We start from the raw sequence: 16,052 nt of genomic DNA on the forward strand, positions 1-16,052 counted from the left end.
GGCCCGCCTCACAGTTTGAGAAGCACTGCACTAGACTAAACCTGTTACATCTTTTGTAAAACGAGTAGCATATACTATGGTACAGTATATTTTACCCATTTATTACCTTCAGTGACACAAGCCTCACCTTCTCTTTTGATGAGGGTAGATCTGATACATCAGTACAAATGCATCCTATAGCCTTGTTGGAATCACTTGTACTTGTCTCCTACTTGTATTAGGTCTTAGTACTATATGAAGAGTTACACATACACACATACAGCAATTTTGGATATTTCAATTACCTTTAAAATCAAGTTTACTGTTTATATGAGGGCATCTTTTTATACAGTCTTCATATGTATCTTGTAGACTTGCGTCAAGTGACACCACAGTCGGTGGCACCAGATTGCAACCTTATCTTCTATTCACTCTGTTTACTTTGATTCACTGCTGGAGTGCTCAGCTACAAACAACCTAGGCCAGGTTATGAAAATATTCAAGCAATATGGTTCTTCCCATAGAGAGAAATCCACCCATCAAGTTTCCTTTTAGAAACTCAGTATACATTATGTCAGACTATGGCTTAATGATTCCATGCTTGTTACTTTTTATTTGGCACATACTGGTCTTATCACATTGAATTTGCAGTATGGTTTGGTTTATGTAAAAGAAAAGCTGCATTTGCATCAGTAAAAAATATATTCCTAAAGCCCAATGGATGAATAAAGAAGCCATTTGTTGGGCTGATATACATTTAGATGTGCTATACCATGCAGAGACATTCATTTTAAAAAGTATACCGAACATAATACATTTCTTTAGTTGCTTATGAGTATTGAATGCTACTCTATACATATACCATTGTATATGCTGGATGCATCCATCAGAAGTCCACCAGGAAATCCGCAATACAATGTACCTTCAATGTATATTGCAAACTCAGTATGAATAAGCCCTAAAAGTTATCAATTCATGCAGGGAGGACAACCAGATTATCAAATACATGTTAACTTGCTTATTTTTTTTTTTTTAAACAAAATTTTACTTTATTTATCTTAATTCTTCACTACAATAAGGAAAAAATAAAATACATGATCTGCAGTCATCTGGTTGATACTGACACATAACAGAAGATTAATTTAAACAAATAAAAGAATCATTGTGTGTTAAAAACCGTAGAGAAGTGCATTTATTTACAAGACATAATAGACACATCGAGCAATACTTTCAGTGGCAGTATTCTGCATGCAGAGTTCTTTAACTGCAGCTGTCATTAGTCATTCTCATTATACACCATAGGAATACACAGTAGAACACTGAAAAACAATGCTTGAGTATGCTTTTAATATTGTTAAGAAATTAAGGAAAATTTGGCAATACTAGCCGAAAATAATTTATGATAATATCCTTTACATTCTATTGTGAAAGATTGTTACAGGTGTTTACAATATGGGGTGTCCATGTCTCTGTAGGTAGATCTTCATCAGCTATCTGTAAGAGAATAATGGTGGGGTTAAAATACTTTCCTCTTTTGTAATAAAAAAAACAGTAAAAATATTATCTACTGCAACATGGCTTTTGCTTATATGAAGCTCCTCATGAAGGAATCTGTCAATAGATCTGCCATAGCCTAATATAGCCACCCAGAAAGTTAGAGCACACATCTGTTTGTTCTTGGCCATATACTGCTGCTTAACCCCTTAAGGTCAAAGCCAATTTACGTTTTCGCGCTTTTGCTTTTTCCATTTTATGTTTAAAAGTCCATAGCGCTTGCATTTTTTCACCTAGAGACTTATTTGAGCGCTTATTTTTTGCGAAACCAATTGTACTTTGCAATGACAGGCATTATTTTTCCATAAAATATGCTGCGAAACCGGGAAAAAATCATTTGCGCTGTCAAATTGAAAAAAAAACTTAGTTGTTTTGATTTTGGGGAGTTTTGCATTTACGCCGTTTGCCCTATGGTAAAACTGACTTGTTATGCATGTTCCTCAAGTCGTTACGATTACTATGATATGTAACATGTATAACTTTTATATTATCTGATGGCTTTTAAAAAATTCAAACCATTGTTAACAAATATATGTTCCTTAAAATCGCTCCATTCCCAGGCTTATAGCGCTTTTATCCTTTGGTCTATGGGGCTGTGTGAGGTGTCATTTTTTGCACCATGATGTGTTCTTTCTATCGGTACCTTGATTGCGCATATACGACTTTTTGATCACTTTTTATTACATTTTTTCTGGATTTAATGCGACCAAAAATGCGCAATTTTGCACTTTGGAATTTTTTTGCGCTGACGCCTTTTATCATGCAAGATCAGTAATGTGATTAATAAATAGTTCGGGCGATTACGTGTGCGGCGATACCAAATATGTTTATTTATTTGTTTATTTAATAATTTATATTTATAAAATGGGAAAAGGGGGGTGATTTGGACTTTTATTAGGGGAGGGGATTTTTTATTAATAAAAACACTTTTTTACTTTTTTTTTTACATAAACTAGAAGCCCCCCTGGGGGACTTGTATATCCACAGCAATGATCTCTCATAGAGATCAATGCTGTGTATATACACAGCAAAGATCATTGTAATCGGTCATAGATTGCAATCTATTGCCGAGTCAGGATCAGCGTCAGTGCGACGCTGAGACCCGGGCCGGCCAGAAGAACGGGGAGAGATCCGTGCCACTAGACACCAGGGATGTTGTTTACAAAGCACTTCAATGCAGCTGTCAGGTTTGACAGCTGCATTGAACTGCTTAATTAGCCGGCGCGGCAACGGGACCCGCGCCAGCTAATAGAGGCACTGCCTAGCTGCAGATTGCAGCCGGGATCGGTGCCGTTCAGAGCGGGACCCCGCTCTGAACACCCCCTGCGGCACCATGACGTACCAGGTACGTCATGGGACGCTAAGGGGTTAAAAGTCAGAGGGGCGGGATCTTCCCCCAAGCTCCCTGTAATAGAAGTGTTCATAGCTTTGCCTCTCACCAGTGCTTGGGAACTCTATCATCTAGTCAGAAAACTCCTAGAGGTTGGAGAGAGATAGGACCAATGTGGCTCCCATTATGGGGTGGCTACCACAAAACTACAAAGAAAAACTACTAAAAAGCTAAAAAAATCATTTTTATGGTTTAAGAACTTTTAAGATCACTATAAGAACATTCTTGTTAATATCATAGGGCTGATTTAAGTTAATGGGCTCCATTAAGGAGCCTATTGAATGGCACCAACATCATAGAGGCAGAATGGCTGAACTGTTCATGTGACCCTTTACTTTTATCACAGGGCCTATTATATTGGGCAATAACAGTCTGTTCATGTGGTAATTGCTCCCTGTAATAAGGCTCTAAAGGCCAACGTTGTGTTGCTCACAGCTAAGAGATGAAGACATGTACTTCCAGTATCAGCAATTCTGATGGTTTGCTACAGTGTCTAAATTACCATATATCGACCTGGATTGGTTAAAATGATGAATTCACACGCAGCAGATTCATTGCAGAAATTTCTGTACCTGTTCTAGTTATCTGAAATCTCCCCATTGATATAAATGGAACCAATTTTCAGTTGCAGAAATGTATGCATTACTGTATATCTGCTGTTCGTAAACTCACACAAAAGGCTTACAGTCTTACGTGTCCTACTACCTTAAGGCTATGTTCACACTGCGTATGAATCCGTCCGTAGTGCGAACCGCGAATATACGCACGTAGTTTTGAGGTTGATGCGTTCGCTTGAAAGTATACGATATACGCCCGCACAGTGCACACTACGTATAAGTTTACGGCCTGATCGTATACGGCGCCGTGAAAAACGAACAAGACCATTGTTTGAGGACGGAAATGTTGAAACTCACAGACGTGGATTTCCATGTGGTCCCGTACGAAGTACTTATTTCAGCCAAATTGAACTTGATTTTTCGATCCAAAAGGTTCTGTGTGGTTTACGGGGCTGGGCGAAGATTTCCAAGTAAATGACCTGCCTCAGATCGCTTTGAAACAAGCTAGGGAAGCATAACTGTACTACGGGCGTATGTTCGCAGTTCGTACGCATCCGGCCGCATGTCTATTTTTCCCACGCCCGCAGTTTCAGCCGCACATGTACGGCGGCGTACGATCTACGGACGGATTCATACGCAGTGTGAACATAGCCTCAAGCTGCATCTTGCATTGGGACCCTCATTTTCATTATGCACTCTTTACTAGTTTCCACATAGCCTTAGGGCTTTATCCAAGTTCAGCAGCCACCGCTAATCAAATGCAGAAAGTTCGGGTTCGTATCGACTGGAGCATGCTCGAGGTTCGCTCATCTCTACTCTTTACCCATTCTCTACCCTTTTACATTTCTTATATTGTATACTGCATTATATTGTGTCTTAAAAAAAAATATTAAAAGTTATGGTGCTTTATAAATAAAGATATTAGGAAACTTTCTCATGTTCAGCCACCGCTCTCTTCATTCTCCATAGGACTTCTAATTATAGGTGGGTACACTCAAGAAACAAGGCATCTACATTCTCTGTGGGAATCCCAGCGGTGACCCACCCCCGACTATGGATAGAAGATAAATTTAATCTTGGAATAACCTCTGTAATAGGGCCTTAAGGCAGCAGCTAAAGTTGTACATCAGAAAACTGCCGGCAAGTTTCACAAATGTTTTGGTTGCGTGACTTAGATGAGATTTGCTGTTGTGTGACGTGTCTCAGTGTAGCCTTAGCCTTAAGCTCATGAAAACACAGGCATTTTAATAATACAGCTTATTATTTGTGTATATATATAGGCCTGTACCTGCAGCAAAGGGAACATCAATGGAGAATGGGTCAGCATGTGAATGCAGCAGAAGGGGACCACTTAGGTGCATAGTCAGTATTTTTTGTTAATCCAGTGTGTGGCTATTTAAAAACATTTAAGTTGCCTGACAATCCCTTTATTATTAATTAAATGCACTAAAGCAGGAATGGGAAACCTTTGTCCCTCCAGCTGTTAAAAAACTCCAATTCTCATCATGCCTGGTCAGCCAAAGCTTTGAATCCTTTATCCACCTTGCTTTCTTATGGGTTTCTCTTGCTACTAATATTAACACCATAATACCTGCACATTTCTAGGTTGAGTATGGTGAATAGGCCCACAGTCTTAGTCAGTCCTAGGCTATTGAGCAATTTTCTACTATGGTCTGTAATGTATTCTATATATTATGTGTATATCAGTCACGTAATAACCAAGTATACATATGTGATTTCCTTCCTTTATGAAGCTGATGATTTTCTATACTAAAAAGTTTTATATTAATTTAGTCATGCAATATCATTCATATATATAGATCTAAATACCTCTTAGCGGAAACCTGCTGATCTCCTTCCATTACGTGGCTGGAAAGGAAATACAAATTGGATAATAAGTCTTATAGGTAATGTAAAAACCTGATAATTAAGCAGATAACATACATGATCTATCTTTTCTTAATGAGCAATTTTATTTTTAGACCTTGATGCCATCAGCCATATCATGTGATGTAGGAAACAGCTGTGGTACTCTAAAAGGTGTTCTCTATGTGATATACTGTAGGGGACCTGCCCCTGAATATAGCACACTTGCCTGGAGCTCAACACCAACTCAACGATGTGCAGAGGTACATTAAAGGGGTACTCTGGACGGGGGGGCTTTCAGCGCACGGTCTTGCATCGCACTGCTCTGCGGTGCCCGGCTGCTTCCTGGTCTATGACACGGCTTGAGACTTGACATCTCCAGCCTCCTTAGCCTTTCAGCAACAGAGACGGGATCCCACTACAGCCGCTGAATGGCTGAGGGGGCTGTAAACATTGTGTCTCAAGCCACATCACAGACCAGGAAGAGGTTGGGCACCGCAGATCGGAGAGTGTGATGCAAGACCGGGTGCTGGAAGCAGGAAGGTAAGTGGACGCCATTGCTTTCATCTACCCCCTCCCCAGCCATAGCAAAATAAGGCCCTCCTGTCCGGAGTACCCTGTTAAGGTTTGGGAAATGAGAAATTTTCTTAGTAACTTAGCCCAGACTAAAGCTTTTTGTAAATATATATATATATTAGTGGGACTGGACAAAACACCTACACTAGAGATGAACGCAACCCAAGCATGCTGGAGTCCGATTGTTCAGCATTTGAATACCAGTGGCTGAAGAAGTTAGATACAGTCCTTCGACCACCTGTATTCAAATGCTGAATTACTGGACTTGCTTATGCTTAAGTTGCGCTCACCTCTAACCCACACCTACAGAGTGGGATACGTGGCGGAGCTAGTAGGAGATGACTAAGGGGCTGAGGCTGCAAAAGAATACAATACATGATAGACTTTTATTTTGATATCATCATACCCAAACATTTGTCTGTTTTATTTGTGTTATATATTTTACCATAAATAACATACCCTGAACAAAAAGTACCCCCTGCTTAAAACTCCTCCTGGTCCCTGGACCTCCTCCTGGAATTAAAAAGAAAATTAAATAAAGGAAATGCACATATTTGGGTTCACTTTATTTTTACTTAACTACATATACGTAGTACTTTTATTTGTTTATTTTATATTTATAGTTTTAGTTATGGGCAGGAACACAGTACAACACAATATCCTCCTCTCCAATGTATAGCAACAAGGCCAGAGTTATCAGACAGTACACACAAGTGTCATGTAGATGTATGGAAACACACATGGGCAACACAAACCAGGAATATGGCAATGAAATAAAGTCAACTATAATACACACAATATAACTCATGTTACCCCAAAGTTCATGTTACCCTAATAGTGTGGGGCTCAAGTAAAAGGAATTGATGGAAAATCCATGCTTCCAGATCGGTGTCTCTATGAATGCAGACATTAGAATGCTTTCTATGGTTAACAATAGTGAAAAGACAATACCCAAAGAACTTTTTGTGAAGTAAAAGGTCTTTTATCCATGGATCTACACATCATTGTCAGTATATAGGACACCAAGCTTAGGTTCACCTGTCACAGTCACATTGCAGTATGCCCTCCTCGCTACTCACTTTTTTCATAACTGGGATAAGAGTTAACCTCATCTCACATCCTTTTTGGTCCCAGTTCCATTTACGTACCATACAGGCAGCAGATAAGTCATAGCACACTGTAGCCATGATGTGTGAATCCAGGCTAAGGTCTCATGCTGAAAATTGGTTGTTGGAGCAAACCAAGCATGCATGTGTTTTTAATAGAGAAAGGGGTATAAGTCACCCTTAAACGCCTTTCAACAGTGGGTTATTGTTTGTGAGAATAACTGACTGAGCATGTTGATATCCAACTGCCCAATCCTTCTGTCCTCATGGAATCTGCCACTGATGAAAGTTGTGACATCCCTATACACATTATGGTTGGCCGTTCTTGCTGAAACGGGCAGGCCACCTTTAGTCTGTGACTTTCTAATATGGCACTGTAAATGTCTTTGTAGTATGAAAATACTAGACTAGAGAAAACAAAACAAAAAAAATAATGTTACATACGTCAGGTTTGAATCTCTTCATCCTCCTTTCATGAAGCTGAGGAACGAGTTGCAGCAAAGGATGCAGGACAGACGACTGAGAGGACACGAAGACAGACAAATGAGCAACAATGGACTCCTGGATACACAGGATGTCTTTATCACCATTATATGGACAGACCATGCTGAACAAACACACTGAACACCAGACAACCCAGAGACCAGACAATAGGCATGTGCTATCTACTTTTCTGGCCTTTGCAAACAAAATAATGATTTGCCAAAAGCAGTCAATAACCAGTCATGTTCCTGCACTAAAATTGAAGCTCCTGGGTCCCTGAAGCAAAATCTAGAAAAGGTCTCAGTTCTATTATTTGTAGTATTTCTAATGTGACATAAGGGCTTTTGGGCTCTTGCAGGTTGCAAGTGTCTGGGTGCAACTAGTACCCCTTGTACTCCCCTGCCTGTCAGTTGCAACAAGAATTTTTTTTTAAGGGATTTTTTAGCCTGAAGTACAAGTGTAATATTCGTTCAGGGGAAAAAAATACAAGAAACTGACTTGTACTACATCTCACCAGGTTGGACATCTTAAATACAGTAAGGGCCCTATTCCACAGGCCGAGCAACGATGTAAACGAGCGCCGATCTGCTAGATTGGCGCTCATTTACTGGGCCTATTCCACGGGCCCGATGATCGTGAAACAAGGGCTGCAAGGACATAGTTATCGATGTCCTTGCAGCCCTTGTGTCATACATTACCTGTCTGGGCTGTAGGTCTTCTTTTCCCGGTCCCACGCGGCAGCATCGGCTTCGGAGCGGAGCTGTCTGAACTGACAGACCGCTCAGCCAATCACTGGCCGCTGCGTTTCCGGCCAGTGATTGGCTGAGCGGTCTGTAAGTTCAGACAGCCCCGCTCCGAAGCTGATGCTGCCGCGGGGGACCGGGAGAAGAAGACCTGCAGCCCGGACAGGTAATGTATGGTTCTGCTATTCAACTGGAGCGATTTGCTGGTGGCGAATGAAGATTTTAGGTCTGAACCTAAATGAACGATCAGCCAATGACACGATCATCGGCTGATCGTTCTCCCAGTCTAAAAGTATTACTCAGCAAAGCTCGAGTGACAACCCTTGAAGAAGACTCTTGAAACTGATGGCTCCGTTTGCACTTTGTTGCATCTTTAGAAAAGGAAAGCTATTTATTTACATCTTAATTTACAAATAAAGTTCTTTGAGTAGACCACCCAAAATTGGTCTTCTCAAAGAAAATGGCTACCATGCATGACACATGGAGGACTGAAAAACCTGTCTGGATGTGGCTGGTCTTTTCAAATTGGGGATCTTGTAGAGAGATTTCAATGTACATAAGTGCACTTTAATGCAGTCTATAGTTTCCTATAAGCTACTGTAGATAAGGCTGGGAGAAGACTGACTGATCTCAGGACCTGTCCTGGAAATTTCTGACAAGCCTGGAATAGCCATTGAAGTATCTAAGACCACTCCAGAGGGCCTAAGATCTGTCATTGAAACCAACATGTCCAGCAACAACCCCATTTGGTTCGGACTTTGGAGGCAACCACTGGCCACCAGGGTCTATTTCTTTTAAGCGGATTTACACATAATCTATTAAACCTTATCCTGTGTGTGCAATGATAACGAAGTACAACACAATTAAATGTGGATGTGCACATGCTCTTTAGAGGTAGAGGTTGAAACTTGAGGCTCATATTCTCTGGTGGACCCAAGGAACTGCACCAGTGATTGTCAGTGGTATTACTGAAAACTGTCCACCCCAATGATAATTAATTTATCTCACATACTGTATCTATCATAAATAATAACCTCCATATATCCATATACAGTACATTTGTGTAAATTATATTACAGAGTTAATTTTAAAGCAAATGTACCGGCATGGGGATGCTGAGGTCCTTTTTTGAGCTGCCGCCTGGTTCCTGCGCACAGCGATGGTGTATTCCTGAGCACCGTCCGGTAATGAAGCACTGGAGGCAGGCCCACTGGCCCCCAGTGGGACAAAACCCCCTGGGGGGCACACTGGGGGCTGATGGGACCGCCTCCATGCCCAGCCGGTGTTCGGTTATAGCTCAGCACTGTGCGCATGAAACAGGCTGCAGCTAAAAAAAAAAAGACCTCAGCATCCCCGTGCCGGCGTCGGTCTATTGGTACATTCGCTTTAAGGAGTGGCAATGCTAGTCATAAAAAATGTAAAAATGGGGGAAAGTGTTAGGTATGTGCTCAAAATTATCTGGTTAAACAAACTAAATACACAGACTAATCCATAATAATGATAGAATGCACTGTATTTATCATATTGTATTGTATTATATTGTACTAACTACAGAACTTCAGGTCAACAAATCTGATGTGTACCAATGATCATATAGTTACTCTTTATATCATTATTTATTTTCCCCCGGTGTGCTCAGGGCTGCACCATATGATTCAAGCTACTACACACTCACATTGTCCTAAATCTAAGCAGCATTAATATTTAGCATTCTTAGCACCCAGCAGGTAGCTTGGAAAACAAATACTAACAGGGATGACATAAGATATCTGTAAGCAGTGTAGTTCTAGACAGACAGAAGAAACTAGCATCTTGTTGCACAAAATATAAAGTAACAGAATACAACTGGGTAATAAGCAAAACAACTTTTGTTATCAGGATTGAATTTCAAGTCTTCTATTTCTTATGAGCTCTCCCAGCTTCCTTCCAGCACAACTATTAGTAGTGAAGAATACTTGATCTATTATCTTATAACTAATCACCAATCACTAATGTTACTCTCCTTTTATTGCTGACCTACTATGATCCATCTTGTGTCGTGCCTCGTTTAGACCCTGACTGTATCACTGGGCACAAGGAAATAGAGTTTCCTGGCTTCCACCCTGAAGGAGGAAACACCAGGCATTGAGCTCTTCAAGGGTCCTCTGCATGGTGGAGAGCCTTGTGGTGCTTAGTGTTGTGCCAGAACACTGTTACAAAGGAGATAGGAAAAGTTTGGATAAATTAAATGATTTGAAAGCGGTTATCCAGGAATAAAAAAAGACAGCTACTTTGTTTCAAAACCGACACTTCCCCTGTCCCCAGGTTATGTATGTTATTAGCTCTTTTCATGTCAATGGGACTGAGCTGCAAAACAGCACCCAAACTGAGCACAAGAGTGGTGATGTTTCTGGAAAAAAAGTTGCCATGTTTTTCTGAGTCTGGATAACCTGGAAAGAGTGCAGAATACAGTGGTACCTTGGTTTAAGAGTAACTTGGTTTAAGAACATTTTGGTTGAAGAGCTTACAGTTTTTCAAAATTGTGACTTGGTTTGAGAGCATTGCTTTGGTTTAAGAGCTCCCTGTACTGGGTATGAGCGGGAGTGGGGAAGTGACATAGCCTGCATAGCGGGCTCTACAGCACTGTACTCTGACCCAGGAAGTCTCCCTCACCTTCCAAATCATAGCAGATCCACTTCAGGCTGGGGCTTACATCAGGGGACAGGTATGTGAAGGTAATCTCTCCATAGCTGTAACCCCTCTCTCCCCGGACAGAGAGCGCTGCATGCATGTACCCACATATGTCCTGCAGTCTCTGTCAGTTCTGATTGATCCAGGTTGACCACACACCCCTTCCCCATTGCTGTCATGTGACCACACAGACCTCTGACAGCAGCCCTGCTTCTCTATTACAGCCTGTTGCACTATGCTACTGCATTATGGGGATCTGCAGTTCCATCCTCTATCTACAGTACAAACTGCTGCTGTTTTTTTTTTTAGGTTTATGCACTTACTGTACATTATACTCCACATGCTGATTGCTATGCTGTACAGTAACTTATAATATCACATATTCAGCTGTTTATGTTTGTTTCATTTGTTTTATATGTTATTCAGAATATAAAATCATTATTTTTGGGCTATAGAAAGTCTGCATTTCAATGATTTCTTATGGGAAAATTTGCTTTGGTTTAAGAGTCGATTTGGATTACAAGGACAGTCCCGGAATGAATTATGCTCGTAATCCAAAGCACCACTGTATATACATGCAATGCCAGAGCGACCCATAGGTGGTGCACTTATTGTGTATGCCAAATGCAGCTGCTGTGAGATGTGTTGGGAGGGGGTCGCAGGAAGAACTAAAGAGAAACACAGAGTGCAATTGAAGCTGCACAAGGGCCAAGCATGTAAATTTTCTACATCATCTGCACCATGAATCTGCTACGTCTGGACCAGTGGTCTTCCTTATTATTTTTTACTATGGAAATGACCATCTATTTTCCGATCTGCAGCATCCTGTACCACTGTTATTGATTGATGAGTCTCTTCTTTATCTCATGCGGTGTGGTCCAAGGTCAGATATAATGTCTTCCTTCCATTAATGATCCAGCAGCGTAGTAACATTACCAGCATGGTCCTGTGTTACACCTTTTCCCAGATATCTACAGGACTTCTAATAATTATCACAGTATAAGATGTGAATCTGATGTGAGCTATAATTTGTCTCCCAAAACTTACCGTGATGTCTGAGTTTCCTGAGTCATGACTCTTAGAATAATGAAATAAGAACTGCGCAGAAAAGAAATTAAGATGCTATTTTACTTCACAAAGAGTTCATTGGGTAAGGACATCTTCACAATATTAGTCTAGTTTAGCAAAACTCACCCTTTTAGAATCATCTTTTTCCTCTAAACCCTGTTAAAGAAAAAAAAATATATATTTTTTTAATTCCCCAAAAAAATGACAATAAAACTTAAAAGGTAAACTGACTGATAATACATATTCTTATACAGCTGTGTAAAATAAACTTAATTAAGGCAATCTGTCAGCACCCAGGCCCTACCCGAGTCCTCTGTAGGCAGTTTATGTCTGAAAGAAACACTCAGATATAGTTGAATCTCTGAGCCCAAATGTGTTGGATCTGTGGTCTGGAGGTAAATCACCTGTCTAGAGACCACCAGCAGTTTTTTTCTTTGGTTCGAATCCTTTGATGGAATAGAAATTTATGTCTTTATTTTTTTCTCATTATTATTTCATTTTTAAACGTGCAAAAAATTTCCAATCAGGTCCAAATTAGTTTTAAAATTTGTTGTTTTTTTATTACAGTGATGCGAAAAATAACAAAATAAATAGTTTTATTTTTATTATTTTTCTCATCATTGTATTGAGAAAACTAAACTAATTTGCACTTAATTGGGAATTCCTTGCACTTTTTAAAAATAATACAATAATGAAAATAAATTATATATATTTTCCATCGGGGGATTGGAACAAAAAAAAAAAAAAGACCTGCTGGTAGTATCTAGACAGGTGGTTTACCCCTTGACCACAGATCCAACACAGGCCAGGAGATTCAACTATATCTGATGGCAGATACTGACTAAAAGCTGAGTGAGCAGGAAGCCGGGCAGCACTGTTTAATCGTGAAGAAGAGGGAGGAGGAAAGAGGGCTGAGGTGTGCCAGAGTGCAGCACTAATACTGAGCTGCAACTCCTCTTTGACTCTTCATCACAGTTGGAGACCCCAGATTGTACCAAGGTACCATGCTCACAAGGTGACTTCCAGCTACAGCACACTGTTAGCACAAGCAGTAGCGGATTATAATAGGGGCGTTTCGGGCGGCAGCCCGGGGCCTTGAGCTCCTGGGGGGCCCATGACCGCCCAAAAAGACTCATACTTTCAGTGGTGTACTGTCTCCTGGCTACACTTCCCCCATGATCGCAAAAAATCACTTTTTTTTTTATGGCAATTTTACACAGATCAGGACATCATGACATTATCGATACTGTACTATAAACGCCAGGCTATTGCCGCCATAGTTACAGTGGGGTGGGGGGGCCAGGCTTGGTGAACAGCCCGGGGCCTATGGTAAAGTTAATCTGCCCCTGAGCACCAGTGGTAGGGTTTGGGTGATGAAAGATTTCCTTTAAGGGTAGTCAGAGGTGTAGTCACATGCACATTAAGTGGGACTGAAATAATGTCAGAACAGAAAAATAATTCTGAGCCATAAAGAATCAGCCTGGGTCGTTAATGAAAAAGACACAAGAAAAAATAAATAAATGAAGGGCTTCATTAACCATGGAAAGTATGTACAGGAAGAAGGATTACTATTAAAGGCCAGATTCCCTAATCCTGAACAGTGGCAGTGAAACAAAGTACTGGATGCCTCGCTATTCAGTTAAAGGAAACTTGTTAGCTCTATATGCTGCTGAAAGGTGCAGATATAGGCAGATGGCTAATAGGGAGATAAAACAAATTATACCTGTCTCTTAACTGATGGCTGTTTGCAAAGTTATAAAATTATGTTTTACATCTTAACTCCAGTGTCATAGAGACAATACTGAGCTGCAGCATGCATGCCTCCTTCCTCCCCTACTCCTACCTGCCCCCTGTATGTACGTATGTATATAATATATATATTGATATATTGCTGCTGTGCTGTACTTGAAAATTGTGAGAAGCCTTTATTGACACTAGGTTCACACCTGTGTGGAAGGGTCTGTTTGGAGCTGAGGTCATTCTACTGAGGTCATTGAGCCCAATAATAGATCTTCTTGTCTGGATGTTGTAGAATTTTTTAACTCTATCGCTTCCAGAGGACATAGCTCAGAGGAAACTGTGGTTGGCAGCAGCACTTGGGGATCAAGAAAAAATGTTACCTGTATTCTGTGATACATCCAACTATGTGTGTTTTGTGCCATTTTAACTAGTTCATATTAGTAATTAAACGGTATGAAATATTTTGCTTACCTGAGATTTTTGCAGAATTCCCATTACCATAAAGCAAAGTTCTTCTAGAGCACTTGATACCTGCACAGTAAAGACAAGAAATCCCATCAATGCTCAGCTTTATGTTTATGCTATAGTGAAGGGCAACAATAATTAATAAGAACTCACCGCAGGCTGGGAATCTGACAACACTGCAGAACATGCGTCATCTATCTGTAGACACAGGGAAATCACACAACAAGAATGAAACATGGAACCTGCTTACTGTCAGCAGTTCATACACAACACTGTTAGGAAAATACACACATGCATTATTTAACAGCTAATCCTTTAACTATGTATAGTAAAGCAGAGTTGATATTTCACATGGAGTGTACTTATGTCATGTTCATGTATCAGAGTGAGTGATGGTATTCACCTGAATAGAGAACAGTTCCCAAATGCATTTCCATTTTCAGCTGTGCCAGATCCATCACACACAATGGACATCAAACACCTGACAGACCCTATTAGCTTTGGGACCATCGGGACCATCACATTGTGACCCCCCCCCCTGTTCTTGGGATTGGGGTTCATTAATTTCTGTACTAGCATTACTGTTTCTTGCATCTTTCTTGCTTTCCCAAAGCCTCTTGCTATTTATCTTACTTTTTTCCCTTATGCTTCTCCAGAGTACTGTTTCGGGTGTCTTCCATCCTCCAGGAACAGTTTACTGCCCCTTACTTCCAGCTCTATTTTAGCAAAGTACTTGGGACCTCCCAGCTAATAAGGTCTATGGAAACGACTTTCCTGCTCCATCATACAGAACAGGTTACAGTAAGAAGTACCTACAGTATTAGGAGTAGGGATGAGCGAACCGGCTGAGGTTCGGGTTCATATGAACCTGAACTCTCAGCTTCTGATTCCCGCTGTCTGCCGGCTCCGTGGAGCGGGTGGATACAGCCTGAGGACCGCCTGGAAAACTGGGATACAGCCTATGGCTATGGCTGTATCCCGGTTTCCAGGTGGTCCTCAAGGTTGTATCCACCCTCTCTACGGAGCCGGCAGACAGCGGGAATCAGAAGCCGAGAGTTCAGGTTCATACGAACCCGAACCTCAGCCGGTTCGCTCGTCCCTAATTAGGTGCTACCTATTACCCATAATACATTAGTATAGGACTTACCAATCATGCAGGGCCATAACTAGGATTCATGGGGCCCCATAGCAAAAAACTGAATGCCCCCTCCCCTGCCCAACATCCTCACCTGGCCCACCTAGCTCTAACAACGAAGGAACGTAGCGTCAAGCAAGATAGGTATGTGTATGTGGGCTTTTATGGCTGGAGGTACACAGCTGCCTCCGGCAACGTGTTGTGGGCCCTACATTTACACATGTACCCATATGGCTGGTAGTGTACTGTGCCACCGTCTCCCCCTCGTGTACGCTGTCATCATCTTATCTGTTGCAGAACTACAACTCCTATTATGTGATGTAGTCCTGCATATTACCCCACACACCATGCTGGGAGATGTAGTTGCACAGCCTACCCTATAGACTATACTGGGGAATGTAGTCCTGCATATTACACCACACACCATGCTGGGAGGCTAGGAGATGTAGTCCTGTATATTACCAAACACCATGCTGGGGGATGGAGTCCTGCATATTACCACACAGCCTGCTGGAAGATGTAGTCCTGTATATTACCACACAGCCTGCTGGGAGATGTAGTCCTGTATATTACCACACAGCCTGCTGGGAGATGTAGTCCTGCATATTACCACACAGCATGTTGGGAGATATAGTTCTACTTTGTACCCCACACACCATGCTGGGAGATGTAGTCATGTATATTACCACACACCATGCTGGGAGATGTAGTCCTGCATAT

At 41.2% G+C, this 16,052-nt stretch overlaps 1 protein-coding gene across 2 annotated transcripts in view; it reads right to left on the minus strand.

The window, feature by feature from the left end:
* Positions 1-1,308: 1,308 nt before the first annotated feature.
* The window catches only part of NMU (neuromedin U), a 39,601-nt gene continuing 24,857 nt past the window's right edge, over positions 1,309-16,052 (minus strand). The window contains exons 3-10 of one of the 2 annotated variants that reach the window (XM_069976538.1): positions 14,351-14,395; positions 14,204-14,263; positions 12,119-12,148; positions 11,972-12,022; positions 7,473-7,547; positions 6,382-6,435; positions 5,311-5,349; positions 1,309-1,473 (exon numbers count right to left, since the gene is read on the minus strand). In XM_069976538.1, the coding sequence (XP_069832639.1) occupies positions 5,314-5,349; positions 6,382-6,435; positions 7,473-7,547; positions 11,972-12,022; positions 12,119-12,148; positions 14,204-14,263; positions 14,351-14,395 (351 nt within the window). In that variant the 3' untranslated portion in view covers positions 1,309-1,473; positions 5,311-5,313. The remainder of the gene's footprint in view (positions 1,474-5,310; positions 5,350-6,381; positions 6,436-7,472; positions 7,548-11,971; positions 12,023-12,118; positions 12,149-14,203; positions 14,264-14,350; positions 14,396-16,052) is intronic. The other variant, XM_069976539.1, reaches the window with a different exon arrangement.

This window comes from Dendropsophus ebraccatus, chromosome 7, assembly GCF_027789765.1.
Source record: "Dendropsophus ebraccatus isolate aDenEbr1 chromosome 7, aDenEbr1.pat, whole genome shotgun sequence".
Classification (NCBI taxonomy): domain Eukaryota; kingdom Metazoa; phylum Chordata; class Amphibia; order Anura; family Hylidae; genus Dendropsophus; species Dendropsophus ebraccatus.